The 14,897-nt window shown below is 53.8% G+C and overlaps 1 protein-coding gene and 1 long non-coding RNA gene across 2 annotated transcripts in view; one reads left to right on the top strand and one right to left on the bottom strand.

Moving 5' to 3' along the window:
* Positions 1–14,897, top strand: part of LOC144144149 (uncharacterized) — an 86,983-nt gene that overhangs the window by 33,032 nt on the left and 39,054 nt on the right. The window lies entirely within an intron of this gene.
* LOC144144128 (uncharacterized) lies at positions 7,944–12,060 on the bottom strand. The gene is made up of 3 exons (XM_077675511.1): positions 10,758–12,060; positions 8,563–8,837; positions 7,944–8,042 (listed from the first exon to the last, which is right to left on the bottom strand). Exons 1-3 carry the CDS (start codon positions 12,019–12,021, stop codon positions 7,944–7,946), a joined length of 1,638 nt encoding a protein of 545 aa, XP_077531637.1. The 5' UTR covers positions 12,022–12,060.

Here is a 14,897-nt window from a genome sequence, read left to right as displayed (position 1 = left end):
AGCCATGAGCTTCTGACAGCAGCTATCATCGTGTCTGGCCAATTCACCTGAGTGGGGATGTTATGGCTGTGTGCTGTAGCTTGAGCGTGTGGCCTAATGAATTGCCAAGAAATTTCAAACTCGTTGTATGTCGGGTTGCTTGAACCTGTGGACGTTTTTTCAGTTTAAGGTCATAATGTGCTCCCTGGGTCCAATTTTAGTCAGCTAGACCCACTGAGCTATAGTGGTGTCAAGGATGTGGTGCTGGACTTACACTAGGGATGTCCTGGGTTTGATGCCCATGTGGTTTGAACTCTTCCCAAAGTTTTGAACTCAATCCACTCTTTGCTCTCTTTGCACTGCCAGCCGATTTAGGAGCTGTTGTGCTAGTACAGACAGCGGATAGTGGCTTCTTATTCAATGGGCCACATATTGCTTTCGCGTTGATAAGGTAGAGTTTTCAAGATAGTGTGTTACGGTCGGTTACACTTGCCACATTTAGGGTGCTTAAATCCGACCATGTGCAAATTGCAGGCCTGTGATAAATGGGTACAGGTGATTATCTAGATGCATAAAACTGCGCCTACTGTCAAGACATGCCGTGAATTTGTTGGTGGAATGGACGTTTACAAACATGCATTCGCATGATTTCCACTGCAGCATAAAAAATTGAGGCTCCCTATATGAGGACATAAAAGGTGCATTGTAATTTTGCCGCTCCCAAGTAGTACACTACGCAAGACCAGCACTGCTTCTCCTTGTGGTGCTTTGGACGGCTCACAGCAAAATGCACTAAGCAGCAGAATCAGCTAGTGCTTGATGTAGTTGCTACATCTATTCCCTCTGAAATGCAAGCTGCTGGACACCAGATTTCCCTACACTACTAATAGCGTTAGAATTGGGTTAGACAAGGGAAATGAACTGGAAAGCTGTGGGTTAAAAGTATGATCAACATGACAATTCCAACAGGGACAAGACCACCTTGTTTTGGGAGCTTTACCCAAAAGGCCAAGGTACTTGGCAACGAAACGAGCCCCAGCTGAAAACAGAGCAAGGCCTCACGGCTTGTGGAGGGTGCTTCTCGTGGTAGAATATAACTGCCTGTCATCATGCGATTTCGACTGCCCAGGAGTCTTCACCACCACTGTGTTGACACTGAAGGAAGGTGACAGGAAAGTGTCTGCAAAGTCGTGCATCAAGGCTACTATTCCTGTTGACACTGGACAGACAAAAGCCAAAATTACTACTAAACCAGTTTTCTGCACAAGAAAGAGGTCACTTTCTTGTTTTGCCAAAGCTAATAACATGCCCTTAAATAATCCATGCATGACATATGCTCATCACAGATGGGTTTGGGTGCACCAAATTATTTGTTATACGGAACCTTTTTTCCCTGCACTGAGCAGTGCAAACTCGCAGGAAGCAGTGTTATTTCGTGTAAGGCATTTCCAAGAGCAACGCAATCACTTTGTTCTCTGTCTACCTTACTCATACTATCAAGTCGTAAATTTATACCAGCAAATAGAAAACAAACAGAAGGAAGAACACAATTTAGCGCACGAGATACCCCCAGCTGTCCATTGCTTTGATACTCGCTGAAAGATTTGTAATGGTCAAGCTGGCATAGATCTGTAGACCATTTGGTTTTGTTTTCACTGGCATTTCCAGTACACACGCTGCTGTCTTCATGGCTATTCACTGCCACGTTAGTGTAAACACTCGCTTTAAATGTATGCAGAGAGAGAACGGAGCAGTGTATCTAAAGTATACCATCAATTATAAGCCAGGCAAGGGCGGGAACCCGTTAGGTTGTGACAAGTGGCCTGCGAACATCAGTTCCCACTAGAATGGCAGGATGAGTGCTGCACACAGGCTATTTGCACCGTGACTGCAGTCAAGAGATGCTGCAAGAGAAAGAAATGAAACGTGAAGAATCAAACAACGTTCTCGCAACAGTAAATAATCTACGACGACTGAAAAGAAGGGCAAACGACAGAGAAGATCACACAAGCAGTGCTCCTGCCCTGCGTTGTTATCGGGGTCGTTCCGCCTGCATTTGCATCAGTTATAGAACGCTGAGTGGTTCACTATTAAATATGAAAACACATAACAAGTAAGCATCCCTTGGCAGGCACACCTGGCAAGCAAGAGTACTAGATGCAGGAAAGAGGTGCAAGAGGCTAAAGCAGCGTGTTACAACGCCCTCACGAACCACACGCGCACACGAAAACCTTGCCAACAGCGTTCTGTCACGCTCTAACTTCACGAATAGATCGCATAGCAAGTTCATTTTCGTTACAACATTAAGATAGGTTAGCACAAGGCACGTTGCCTAAAAAAATCGTATAGGATAACATGCGATGTTAATGACGCCACATTGAAGAAGTGACAAAGAAACGCCACGGGCGAGACGGGTTTGCATGCGAGCGAGCTTCCGCGCCGTGCAACAAACCGTCAACAGCATGCGATCGCCGACAGCCGCGAACAGAGCAGCATAAACAGCAACAATAATGCAAGACGGTGAGAACGCGCCGTTAAGAATTTCGTAAACGTCGCTGCCGCGAGCAGAAAGCAAGCTTAGTAGAGATATATGAACTGATTGCAAACCCGCCAAAAAGGAGCGCTCACCTGGTCGGCCGATGGTGGACAGTTACAGCTAACTGCAAAGCTGTTGTGCCAAAAGACGCTGGAGCTGTTGAACGACGACTGACAGGGCGACAACCATCGCCAGTTTATGAATTCTTGCGTCGACCGCATAAGTCGAACGCAACTGCTTGACTCGCTACGGCACGTACGCCGTGTAGGCAGCACTCGAAGAAATGTAAACATACCGCGCGGGAACGCTGCGAGCAAACGTGACGTCACATCCGCCTAGCGATGCTCCTCACCCGCCGAAATAGTGTGTTCGTTCCTCTCCTGAAGGGCCGGCCGCCGACTTGCAGTTGATGGCTTGCAGCACCGCTCGGACCTCCCATTCCTCGATGTCCCTATCGAGCTCGGGGTTGGCTTCGCCGGCGTAGTCGTGGTGTTGTTCCCGGGGGTGCTCTGGAGGTACTTGGCGTTCAGGCGTCGTACCGTCTCGTCTCGCCCGAGGTCTTTGACGGCGCGGTGTACGATTTGCGCTAGGCGATGCTGCTGGTACCCCTTCGTCGAAATGTCGTCGACGAGGCAGCGCAGGAGCTTCCACGTTCGTCCCTTGTGTAGTTGTCCGTCCGCCTCGCCGCACACCTCGTGCCAGCGCTGCGCGCAGAGCTTCTTGCTGTAGCTTGCAATCTCCCGACCGAGCTTCGCAACCTTCGTGCGGAGCCTATGGTTGGTCTTGCGCCCGTTTTTCCTCCGTTCTTGGAGCTACCGGCGCACCTCCAGTAAGTGTGCGAGGCGGCTATCGAGTTGGGGAGTTTCCTCGTCGGCTTCGTGTTCGGTGGCTGCGTCGGCGATCACCGCACGAGCGCTTTCGTCCACGCGTCGATGTCCGTGATGTCGTCTTCCTTCTCCTCATCCGCTCGCGTTTGGAAAAGGGTCCAGTCGGTGATGCCGTTGCTTGTATTTGTTCGGTGCCGCGGGTGCCGCCGAGACGGGTAATGCGATCTCCAGGACGTAATGGTCGCTCCCGAGATTCTCCCCGGTGTTGATCCAGCTCACCCGTCCCCTCGCCTTTCGCGACAGTCGTACGAACGTCAGGTCGGGGTTGGTGTCTCTCGTCACCGACGTGCCGATGCGGGTGGAAGCTGACGGGTCGTTGAGTATCGTGAAACCCGCTTCTTCTGCCTCCTCCAACAGCTCCTTCCCCTTGGCCGTCGTATTCGTGTACCCGATTTCCTTGTGCGGTGCGTTGAAGTCGCCGCCGATCACGACCGTGTTGTTTGCCGCCTCGTTCAGCGCTTTGCGGAGGGTCGTCTTGAAGCGCTGGTGACTGCGCGTCGGATTACTGTATACGTTAGCGAGGAAGATGGACTCCTTGCTCTTCTTCCCCACCAGCACTTCGGTAACGCAGTACTCGAGCACGCCCTCGCCGAAGAGGCTCCCGCACTTGAAGAAAGGGATCCCCTTCCGCACGAAGGTGCACACCCCCTGTGCCGCTCCTTTGCCTTTCGTGAAGGCGCTCGGGGGGCTGGCGTGCGCTCGGTACCCCGTGAGGTGCGGCTCGAGCTTGGCGTGTGTCTCCTGTATGAAAATTACGTCGGGGGTCTCTCCTTGCTTTGTATCAATTGCGTTAGTGCCGCTTTCCTATAGTAGCCATTAGCGTTCCACTGCCATATTAACAGGTTGGGTCTCGATTTGGTTCGTCGCGTCATGGTGCGTTGCGGGTTGGTCCGGTCTCGCGGTCGCCGCTCTCCTGGCCGAAGTTGCGTTGGAGGAGGTTCTGAATTTGTGTTTGCGTTACTTGCATTTGTGCTAGGATCGTCTGCATGTGCGCTTGCGACTACTATACCTTCTTTACGTCCTGTTTGAGCGTGTGAACGTCGTGCTCCACTGCATCGAAGCGCCTGTTGACGTACTCGTCGAACTTGTCACGGCAGCTCGTGAGGCGTCGCATCCTCAGGCTTTCGAGGGTGCGCCGCAGCGCCGCCGTCTTCTGCGTGGCACGTTGTTCGTTCACGCTTTCCGTGTCGTCTGCGTCGTCGTCTTGCTGCGTGTCGCTCGCCTGGGAGGGTGTCGCCACCTCCATACTTCTCGGAGGGCTCGCCTCCCTTTGCGGTGGGGGTGGTGGTGGTGGCGTGCGGGGCCGCTGCCGTTCGGCCGCCATCGTGCGCAGAGTGGTGGTGATTTCGTTAAGCTGTCTTTTTAGCTGAGCGTTCTCCTCTCGTAGGAGCTGTACTAATGAACACAGTAAAGTTTTCCTTCGCTCTCCTCCCCCAAAGGTGGATCCGCTGGTACCGCCGTCAGCCGGTGAGGACCAGACGCGATGTTCGTCGGTGCGGCCGATGAGGACCAGACAAGATGTTCGCCGGCGCGGCCGACGATCTGTTAAAGGGACACTGAAGTGATATGTAAACATTGCGGGATTACTAGCGCAAATTGTAGTCCGGAGTCCCCAGGCCATGTTTCGACCACTCTATGCGCGTTTACGCGATTTTATTTAGTAGAAAAACTAATTCGAAAATGCTGTCCTCCTCTCTTTACGCTCGCCCATTTTCTCTGGCGTTTTCGTGTGACGTCAGGAGGGGAGGAGCTGGCAATTGGCTGGCTACGCTACTGCACGGCTCCCCGGCCTTCAGACAGAGTCAGTCGGCCCAGCGTTTCGTCCGCCGGCCGCCGGCGGGTCGTCGCAATCAAGGAGGTTAAAAAAAATTGCCTGGTCGCAATTCGTTCGCTTAGTTGAAACGAAGCCAGGACACGTTTGTGAATGGAAGAATGTGCCTTTCTTTACTTGGTTTGTTTGTACACTGTATCTAGCTCCAAGTCAAGGTCGCTTCACATAGGCGCTGCACAAGCGCACATGCGACGCTTCGCTGACTGGTACGCCAGTAGGAAAATATAAGGCCTCTTGAAGGCGGGAGAAGAGTCAGCGAAGTTAATATAGGTACTAAATAAATAAAATCAACTGATATTTTTACCGTACAGCGTAAAACTAGGGCGCGGGAAGCACTTTTTTGCGCTGGGCGCGGTCAGCAGCACGACTACGCATCTGCGAACGCTTTTCCGTCTACGAAATGCAATTGCTAGACGTGAGCTACTGTGGAAACTCGGGCGACGCTTACTGCACGAGCGCAGTACAACAAATAGTCACCTAAGCTGCTTGAAATGCCAAAACTAAATAAAAGTGTAAACCGGTTGTGCAATATATACCCTATATTAGGAAGCCCTGCGGATCCGGCTTCGTGGCCGAGTGGGCTGAGGCGTCATGTAGTTCACCGCAAATGTTTTGCAAGTCACGAGTTCGAATCCCCGCGGGTACGTGCTTTTTTTTTTTTTGTAAGTTAACTTTTTTGTTTTCCGCCGATGTTTTCTATATTGAGTTCACCTTTTTTTGGGCCGCAACGTTCATGTCTACACGAACTAGTTCACAAAACACGCGCAGGCTGGCACTGGCGCGCTAGCGAGTTCTCGTTGGCGTGCTGTTGCCATAAGCACCGACTGCTTGCAGGCAGTGGGCACAGGCCAGAATGAACAGACCCTTGGCCTGGTGCGAACACGCTTTTTACGATACAGGCATGAGGGAGGCAAGCTCCAAATATGGGGGAAAAGCGCATGGCATTTGGGCGTCTGCGGCTACGCGGAGGACGTTCATGCACTGCGTAGGTCTCGGCTAGTGAATGCTACGACTACAAGCCGTCCGGGAGGCTTATCTTGTGCATTTTACAGCCGCCAACATGGCAGAAGCGCGGTACGATGATTACTGAGATATTGAGAATGCCCATCCAACAACGCCATTGGTTATGTTTTACAGAACCGAAACCGAAACTTGTTTGATTGCTAACCTTGGGCATCGTCCAATCACGGCGCCCCTCCTCTCAACGTCACAGCCTTAGTTGGTGCGGCCGCCGCAAACCGCGCATGGTAGTTTTTCTTCTTTCGCGCGTTGTAAAATAATTACCGATTTGTCAACCGGATAAACGATGAAAAGTGTGCTAATTTGAGCCAGTCTACGCAGTGCAAGCAAAAACGGGAGCTTGACAAATTCACTTCAGTGTCCCTTTAAGCCGCCGGAGGCGGCCGTCGAGGAGTCGATGGGTTCGGTGGTTGCTGGATTCCGGTAGCCATTAGACGCAGGCTTGGGTACGATATAACTTGGAGTTTATGGGCAGTACTATTTACAAGAGAAATTTACAATATTTACATAAAATGGGGTAACTGGTTACAACTCTCGGCATAGCCGAAGGTACAGGGTACCTACAAACGAGAATGGACCCAAGTGGTGGATCTTAGAAGAACTTCGGCATAGCCGATGGCGCGAAGCGCCTGCAAGAAGTAAAATCCGCCCCCCGTAAATGTGGTTCCTAGCATTTATAGGATTTGGGCAGCGCCCCTGCTGGTGCGAGAGTGCACGTGATGTCAGGCGGATATCCGGGCTGACATCAGGGTGACATCAGCTCTCAAAGCCCCGATTGGTCCACTACAAACAAATAAAACACACACACAAAAAAAGAACTAACCAATCGTAAACATGTCACCCCCGCGGTCACATGACCCGATAAGCTCTCTCATGCAACTCCTGGTCAGCTTTCCGCGAACGTTATTGCCACCGCTAAGCCAAGGCAAGGCCTCGGCTACACAAAGTCGCATACCGTGAGGCGCAGTCACCCCACTAAGTTGAACGGGCGGTAACTGCTCCAAAGCGAAAGCCGGACGGCTTAGAGCGGTCTAGACTAACGTCTTACAGCAACGTCTTAACGTCTCGCCGCCTCGCCGCCTCGCCTTTGTCCACGGGCGCTCGCCGGCACAATGAGGAAGTCGGGGCTAATCCCCTCCCGAGGCCAAGGACGGCCGCCACCCGACCCGCGGGAAGAGCTGACCGCATACCAGCGCAACGAAGGTTCTCGGGAAAAGCACCCCCTCCTCTCGCCGCACAAAAGGAAGCAACGCGAGGCATGCGCTCGCGGCTTCCCACTTCGCGTCTCGCTGGTAAACAAAACGAGAATTACGCAGCGGGCTTACACCCCCATGCCAAGATTCTGCAATAACTTGAACTCAGTATTAGCAGAACAAAAAAAAAAATAAAAGTCAGCTGCATGTAGCTATTGTTTTTCACGCAGTTTAGGGCTTAGAACTGAAACTAAAAATGACACAATATTACGTGAGACACGCTACACCCTGAAACAACAATACCGCAATGCTAGACAAAAGGAACAGAAAAAAACACATAGAAACACCAGAGGTACACTGGTTGCCACTGGCTAGACGATTGTTCATACGGCCACTTCTTCAGTGTTCCGTTTTCGTCTACGCGCACACACTCGAACACACACCGGCACCGGTGGCCTCCCCACGCTGTTCCCCGGCCAGTGCGTATGTCAGAGCCGTTACCGCGCCTCATTCCAGCACTCGTTCGGAAGGCGGGACAGGGTATCCGCGTTGGCGTGTGCCTCGCCTTTCCGGTGTTTTACCACAATGTTATACCGCTGCAATGCCAAGGCCCAACGCGTGAGCTTTGCCCCTTGCGGTACTGTCTGGGTGAGGTAACTGAGTGGGTTGTGGTCGGGCACGACTATGACTTGGGCGCCAAATACCCAAGTATCGAACTTCCTCAGACCCCAAATCACCGCGAATGCCTCGCGTTCAATGGTGGACCACCTCGATTGCGTGGGCGTGAAGCGGTGACTGGCAAATGCTATCGGCAGCTCCTTGCCGTCGTCGGTCAGTTGAGCCAAACAGGCTCCCGCGGCGATGGCTGACGCGTCGGTAAACAGCCAAAAGGGGTTTGGTGATATCGGGTGTTGTCAAGGAGGTGGCATCACAGAGAGCACGTTTTATCATTTTGAAGGAATGATCGGCTTCAGTAGACCATGGGATGCGAGAGGGAGTGCCTTTAGCCGTCAACTGAGTCAGAGGCTTCGCGATGGCGGCAAAGTTAGGTACATAGTCCCTGTAATATCCGCACAGGCCCAGCGCGCTCCTGAGCTCTTTCTTAGTCTGGGGTACCTTAAGCCCTTTGATTGCCTCCAGCTTTGCCGGGTCGGGGCCATGCTTCCCGGAACCCACCACGTGACCCAGGTAGCGGATGGAAGACTGCGCGATCTGACACTTCTCTAAGTTCGCCGAGAGGCCCACCGAGGCGAGCGTCGCAAACACGGCGTCTAACTGCCGCAGGTGCTCGGGCAGCGACTCCCTGAAAACGGCAATGTCGTCGAGGTAGGCGCAAGCATAACCCTCATGAGGTGCGAGCAGCTGGTTCATAATTCGCTGAAAGCTGGCGGCTGCATTTCGCAGACCAAAAGGCATCACCCGCCACGCGAACTGTCCCATGTGCGACACGAACGCGGTAGCCAATTGAGAACTCTCCGCCAGTGGTACCTGCCAATACCCGCGTCGTAGGTCGATCAAGGTGATGAAATGTGCCTTGCCTACCTTCAAAACCAACTCCTGAGGGCAACCCATAGGAAAAGCATCGGGCTCGGTGATCGCGTTTAGGTTCCGATAATCGACGCACATTCTTATCGTGCCATCCTTCTTCGAAACGCACACCAACTGGTGGGCGGAAGGTCTTTCGCACCTGTATATAAGGCCTAGCTCTAGCAGTTCGTTCACCTGCTTCGTCACCTCTCCCTTCAATGCCTCCGGCATGCGGTACGGACGGTTCCGCTTCAGTTCCGCGCCCTCGATGAGTTTAATCCTGTGCTCTCCCACCCTAGCGATTCTTAAGTTTCCGGAAAACAGGGGGGCGTAGTGCTGAAACAATTCGCTTATGCTGACCCTATCCTCCGGGCGCAGGTGCAAGGTTTTCTCCTCGGGGAGCACTGGGGCAACCTCAGCCGCAGCGATTTTCCTGGGCACGTATTCGACTTCTCCGAAGTCCTGGTCGTCATGAAATATGACGCCAATGTTCTGCACTCGGCAGGTGTAGGGTCGCAGTCGGTTACCGTGGACCAGCATACGTGCTCCCTCCGGCTTCTCTACATAGTAGGAATGCTGCCTGTATTTCTCCCTGACTGTATACGGACCCAACCACTTAGGGTATAACTTTCCGGGTCGCTTATCATCGAACACTAGCACCTGGTCCCCGGGGTCGAAGGACTTCGGGGTAGTGCGTAGGTTGTAGTGGGTAGCGTATTCGCGCTGGCGCTTAGCGCTAGTCCCTTCTGCAGCTTCAGCCGCTTGTTGAAGTTTTCGCCTCAATTTTAGCAAATATTGCTCGGGACTCTCAGCTAGGGCGATCGGGAGCTCCTGTTCTCCTGTCCACGAGCGTTGGAGAATAGCTAGCGGGCCGACCGGGTCCCTACCATACAACAACCGAAATGGGGACACCCCGGTTGTGTCATGTGGCACCTCGCGGTAAGCCCAGAGCAAAAATGGGACGAACTTATCCCATTCGCCCGCGTGTTCGCCTACCACATGGAAAAGCATATTTTTGAACACCAGGTTCCAACGCTCTACCGCTCCATTGCTCTCAGGGTGGTCGGGTGTAGAGAACCGCGGGGAACACCCGAGCCGCGCCAGAAACTGGGTGGTGAGCTGCGCGGTAAAGTTTGTCCCGCAGTCTGAGCTAACTACTTCCGGGACTCCCGTCCGAGCGAACACCGTCAGCAGCGCGTCGCAGGTAGCCTTCGCGGTCAATGATCTTAGGCAGACCACCTCCGGCCAACGCGTACACAAGTCCACGACGCATAACGCGCATCGGTATCCGCGTCTCGAAGGCGGGTCTATCGGCCCCACCACGTCGATGTTCACTTTTTGGAATGGGTATTTTGGTCGGCTTAGCGGAGCTATCGGCATGCGGTCTGTTAGTCGCCGGTCTGACCTCACCTGACAACCGTGACAGCTGTTGCAACACTCCTGGATGTCCTTCTCCATGCCTGGCCAATAGAAGCTGTACTTTATTCTAGCGCCCGTTTTTCGACAACCTAGGTGACCACCCCAGGGCGATTCGTGAGCCAGTCTGAGTACTTGGCGGCGACGCGCCACTGGCAAAACCAACTGCTTGATCGGCTCCCCCAGCACCTTGTCTCGGTGGTAGAGCAAGCCGTCGATAACCAGCATGCCTCCCTTCCCGTCGGCTGCGTCGCGCCACGCTTTTTCGAGGGTTGCGTCGCTCTTTTGCTCTGCTCTAAGCGCTTGGGTGTCACTCGCGGCAGGCTCTCGTTCGTGAATGCTATCACCCGCGTCGCCGTCAACCTCACCGGTCACCGCTTCGTTCGCGTTTTCCTCAGCCTGTTCCAGGGTTTCTTGGGGAGCGTCTGCCTCGTTCAGCTCAAGCGCGGCTACCAGCTCATCGCGCTTCGTCGGTGGCGCGACCATCCCGGTTGCCTCCTGCTCCTGATCTCGGTTTTCCTGCAGAACGCCCCAATCCTCCGCGGATAGCAAACAGTCTGTACGCGATGTTAGCTTGTCTGTGAGTGCGCAAAGCACTGGAGTCCCTTCCACGACGTTGGAGAAAATCGCCTGGCCCGCCCTTAGTGCAAGCGGGAGGACTACTAGCTTAGCCTCGACTTGTTCCCCAAACGCGGACGCAAGCTTCACGGTGCCGTGAGACTCCGTTAGCGCGTCGGGCACGATGCTCTCCCGCACGACAGTGATTTCTGCTCCGGTATCCACTATTGCGCTTATCTCTTGGTTCCCACAGTGCATGGTTACGCTCGTTAAGCGATCCCCCACACCTGTAGGTCCCTCGGTGGCGACCCGCGCGATTAGCCTTTCTGTGCGCGCTGGCGCGTTTGTCGCGGCTGTCTGTCGCTCCCGGACACGTGGGCAGTTCGGGCGCAGGTGACCCTCCGCGCCGCATTCGAAGCATGCGTTAGGTTTCCCCTTGCTCTGTGGGTTAAACCTTGTCTTGGGCCCCTGCGGAAGTTTCCGTGCCCCCTTCGGGTTGTCACCGCTCGGCTTAGTCGCCGGTTTTTCCCCGTTGGTCACGTTAGCCTCAGTGCTAGCGTCTTTGTTTCCTGCGGCACCCTCAAAGGTCTGCAGCAGCTTCGCGGACTCTGATGCGTCAAACCAGCTGGCCCCCTCACGCAGACTCACGTATTTCAAAGCCTCCTCGGTCAGCCCCGTCTTCAGCTGATCGGCCACGAGCAGGTCCAACAGCTTTTCGAAGGTTGACACACCTCTCGCTTCCACGTAGAAATTTAGGTAGCTGCGAAGGCGGGTGGTGAAGCTTTTCCACGTCTCCGACTTACGCTTGCGGGCCCCGAGGAACCGCTTTTGGTACTCTAAGGGCGAAAGCCTCAGCTCCTCAAGTACCACCTCCTTGACCGGTTCGTAGTCGCGGTGCTGAGCGGGAGTTAGTCTCGTTGAAAGGTACTTGACCCTCTCGGCGATAATGGGAAACACTATCTGCCCCCAGAACTCCTTAGGGACTTCGTATGCCAAGAGTGTGCTTTCCACCGATTCAAACCATATCGGTACTTCCGCGTCCGTAGGGAATTTTGGGAATGCGCCTGCCAGCATTTTCGCATGGTACCGCAAACCATCGTTCCTACCGCGCGGAGACGCACTGCCAGCTGGGCTTGGCTCACGCGATCGAGAGGCCCTATTCGCCAGAGCGAGTTCCAGTTTTAGCGTGTTTCGGCGCTCCCTTGCCATTTTCAAGTTGTACTCCATCTGGCGCTCTGAGAGCACCTCACTTTGTACGTCGCTACCGCCACTCACACTCTCGTTATCCTCGTCGCCAGACATGTGAGCCCTTTAACCCGCTATCTCTGTCCCACACACAGCTCTGACACAACAGTGGCAGCGGGGAAAGAAATGAGGAGACTCACCCACTTTAGCTGCGTCAAGTGTGGCTAGCGGCCTTTGGTCGCTCGAGGTTTCCGGAGTTACGCCAGGCTTCCTGGTGATGCTGTCGATCGGTGACTCCACCCAGGGTGGTTGTGGCTCTGTCGACGTTCGGCTGCTCCGCAGCCAGGGGCGACGATCCGAGATCTCGCCGCGGTGAAGTTCTGCCAAGTTGTTTCGCCCGAGGCGAATCGCCAGAGGCGATGCAGGTGTCGTACCGTTGCTTCCGGATACCAGCCTGTCCGACTGCGCCAGTAAAGTTTTCCTTCGCTCTCCTCCCCCAAAGGTGGATCCGCTGGTACCGCCGTCAGCCGGTGAGGACCAGACGCGATGTTCGTCAGTGCGGCCGATGAGGACCAGACGAGATGTTCGCCGGTGCGGCCGACGATCTGTTAAGCCGCCGGAGGCGGCCGTCGAGGAGTCGATGGGTTCGGTGGTTGCTGGATTCCGGTAGCCATTAGGCGCAGGCTTGGGTACGATATAACTAGAGTTTATGGGCAGTACTATTTACAAGAGAAATTTACAATATTTACATAAAATGGGGTAACTCGTTACAACTCTCGGCATAGCCGAAGGTACAGGGTACCTACAAACGAGAATGGACCCAAGTGGTGGATCTTAAAAGAACTTCGGCATAGCCGATGGCGCGAAGCGCCTGCAAGAAGTAAAATCCGACCCCCGGTAATGAGGTTCCTAGCATTTGTAGGATTTGGGCAGCGCCCCTGCTGGTGCGAGAGTGCACGTGATGTCAGGCGGATATCCGGGCTGACATCAGGGTGACATCAGCTCTCAAAGCCCCGATTAGTCCACTACAAACAAATAAAACACACACGCAAAAAAAGAACTAACCAATCGTAAACATGGTACCCCCGCGGTCACATGACCCGATAATCTCTCTCATGCAACTCCTAGTCAGCTTTCCGCGAACGTTATTGCCACCGCTAAGCCAAGGCAAGGCCTCGGCTACACAAAGTCGCATACCGTGAGGCGCAGTCACCCCACTAAGTTGAACGGGCGGTAACTGCTGCAAAGCGAAAGCCGGACGGCTTAGAACGGTCTAGACTAACGCCTTACAGCAACGTCTTAACGTCTCGCCGCCTCGCCTTTGTCCACGGGCGCTCGCCGGCACAATGAGGAAGTCGGGGCTAATCCCCTCCCGAGGCCAAGGACGGCCGCCACCCGACCCGCGGGAAGAGCTGACCGCATACCAGCGCAACGAAGGTTCTCGGGAAAAGCACCCCCTCCTCTCGCCGCACAAAAGGAAGCAACGCGAGGCATGCGCTCGCGGCTTCCCACTTCGCGTCTCGCCGGTAAACAAAACGAGAATTACGCAGCGGGCTTACAAACACATTGAGGAGAGTAATGCACCCTCACCATCAAAGTAGGCATCGCGCACAGCCCGTCCCAGCACGGCAGCTAATGCACTCACCGGTGAGGGTCTGGCACGCTGACGCTGTGGCTTTATGTACTGGTAGTCGCAGGAATTTTGCTTGTTTACAAATTCGGAGAGAAGTGAGGCATCGCTACGAGTACAATGCAGTTTCGGCGTTAAGGATAGGTGTGATCCTGTAGGGCCTCGATGGTCTTTCACCATGCAAAAGCTCTCTGCTTTTTGTGCAGTGGATTTCCCCTTTTTGCTGTATGGGCACTTAACTTCGAGGAGGCCATGCATAGCTGTTTCTGACAGATCAGATATCAACCTGTTTGGCGATGCGCCCAGCCACGGACATGACAGGTCAACCAGTAATACACATCTGAAGGCTTCGACATCAGGTCCTCTGGTTTTCATCACGGACACATATTGGTGAACTGCAGCTTGCTCATTTCTAATGCAACACCTGTAAGGAAAAGTTGCATCAGGGGTGTAAAACAATTTTTAAAACGGGGGGGGGGGGGTCACGTGCCAAAGCTTTGAGTTACGAGGCACCCCTCATAGAGGTCTTGGGATTAATTTCGGCTGCCTGGTAACCTTCAATGTTGCCGAAATATCGGCAGGCGGGCATTTTCGTTAGTTGTGTCTAAAAAAAAATGGTTGCTGTGGCCAGGGGACTGCATCTTTGCGCTCAGCGGCACAAAGCTTTGACCACGGAATGAATAAATCTTGTCGCTCGGTTTTGAAGCGCAGCGCCCTCTGTGTCATGCGTGACAAGATTCCTTTTTCTGGTGTGCCTTTTCCTCCTGTGCAACTTGACGCTCCTCGCACCCACAGCGATTTGTGCGATTAACTGGGCATCAGCCCAGTCAGTCGCACCTTGCTCTCCCTGGATATGTTTCCTTCTTTGCCGACCAGCTTGACTGGTGTCTGCCGGATCTTTTGTGCCTCCTTCAGGGCCAGAAGCTTCACATCCAACTCGTTTGTCTCCTTCCAATGTCTCTTCTTTGCCCTGCTTCTCAGATGAGCTGTAACTAGCAAAGACTGGAAGGTGGTTCTATCGGCCCTATCGTGTCGGTGTTCACTTTTTGGAACGGATATTTTGGTTGGCTTAGCAGAGCTATTGGCATGAGGTTTGTTTTCAGTCCGACCTCACCTGACAGTTGGGACAGCTGTT

This window comes from Haemaphysalis longicornis, unplaced genomic scaffold (assembly GCF_048455015.1).
Source record: "Haemaphysalis longicornis isolate Haplotype H1 unplaced genomic scaffold, Haemaphysalis longicornis Haplotype H1 scaffold_63, whole genome shotgun sequence".
NCBI classification, from domain to species: Eukaryota; Metazoa; Arthropoda; class Arachnida; order Ixodida; family Ixodidae; genus Haemaphysalis; species Haemaphysalis longicornis.
The sequence above is the reverse complement of the archived record's forward strand: the minus strand, read 5'-3'. Positions and strand labels throughout refer to the sequence as shown.

Bases quoted from the DNA above. Each gene is read 5' to 3' on its own strand.
- LOC144144128 (XM_077675511.1), bottom strand. From the start codon at position 12,021: ATGCTGGCAGGCGCATTCCCAAAATTCCCTACGGACGCGGAAGTACCG. The intron at 8,838-10,757 runs GTGAGGTTGACG...TGCGAAATGCAG, and splicing joins CGCGAACGAAGCGGTGACCG to CCGCCAGCTTTCAGCGAATT. The intron at 8,043-8,562 runs GTACCCCAGACT...TTGGCATTGCAG, and splicing joins AGGCAATCAAAGGGCTTAAG to CGGTATAACATTGTGGTAAA.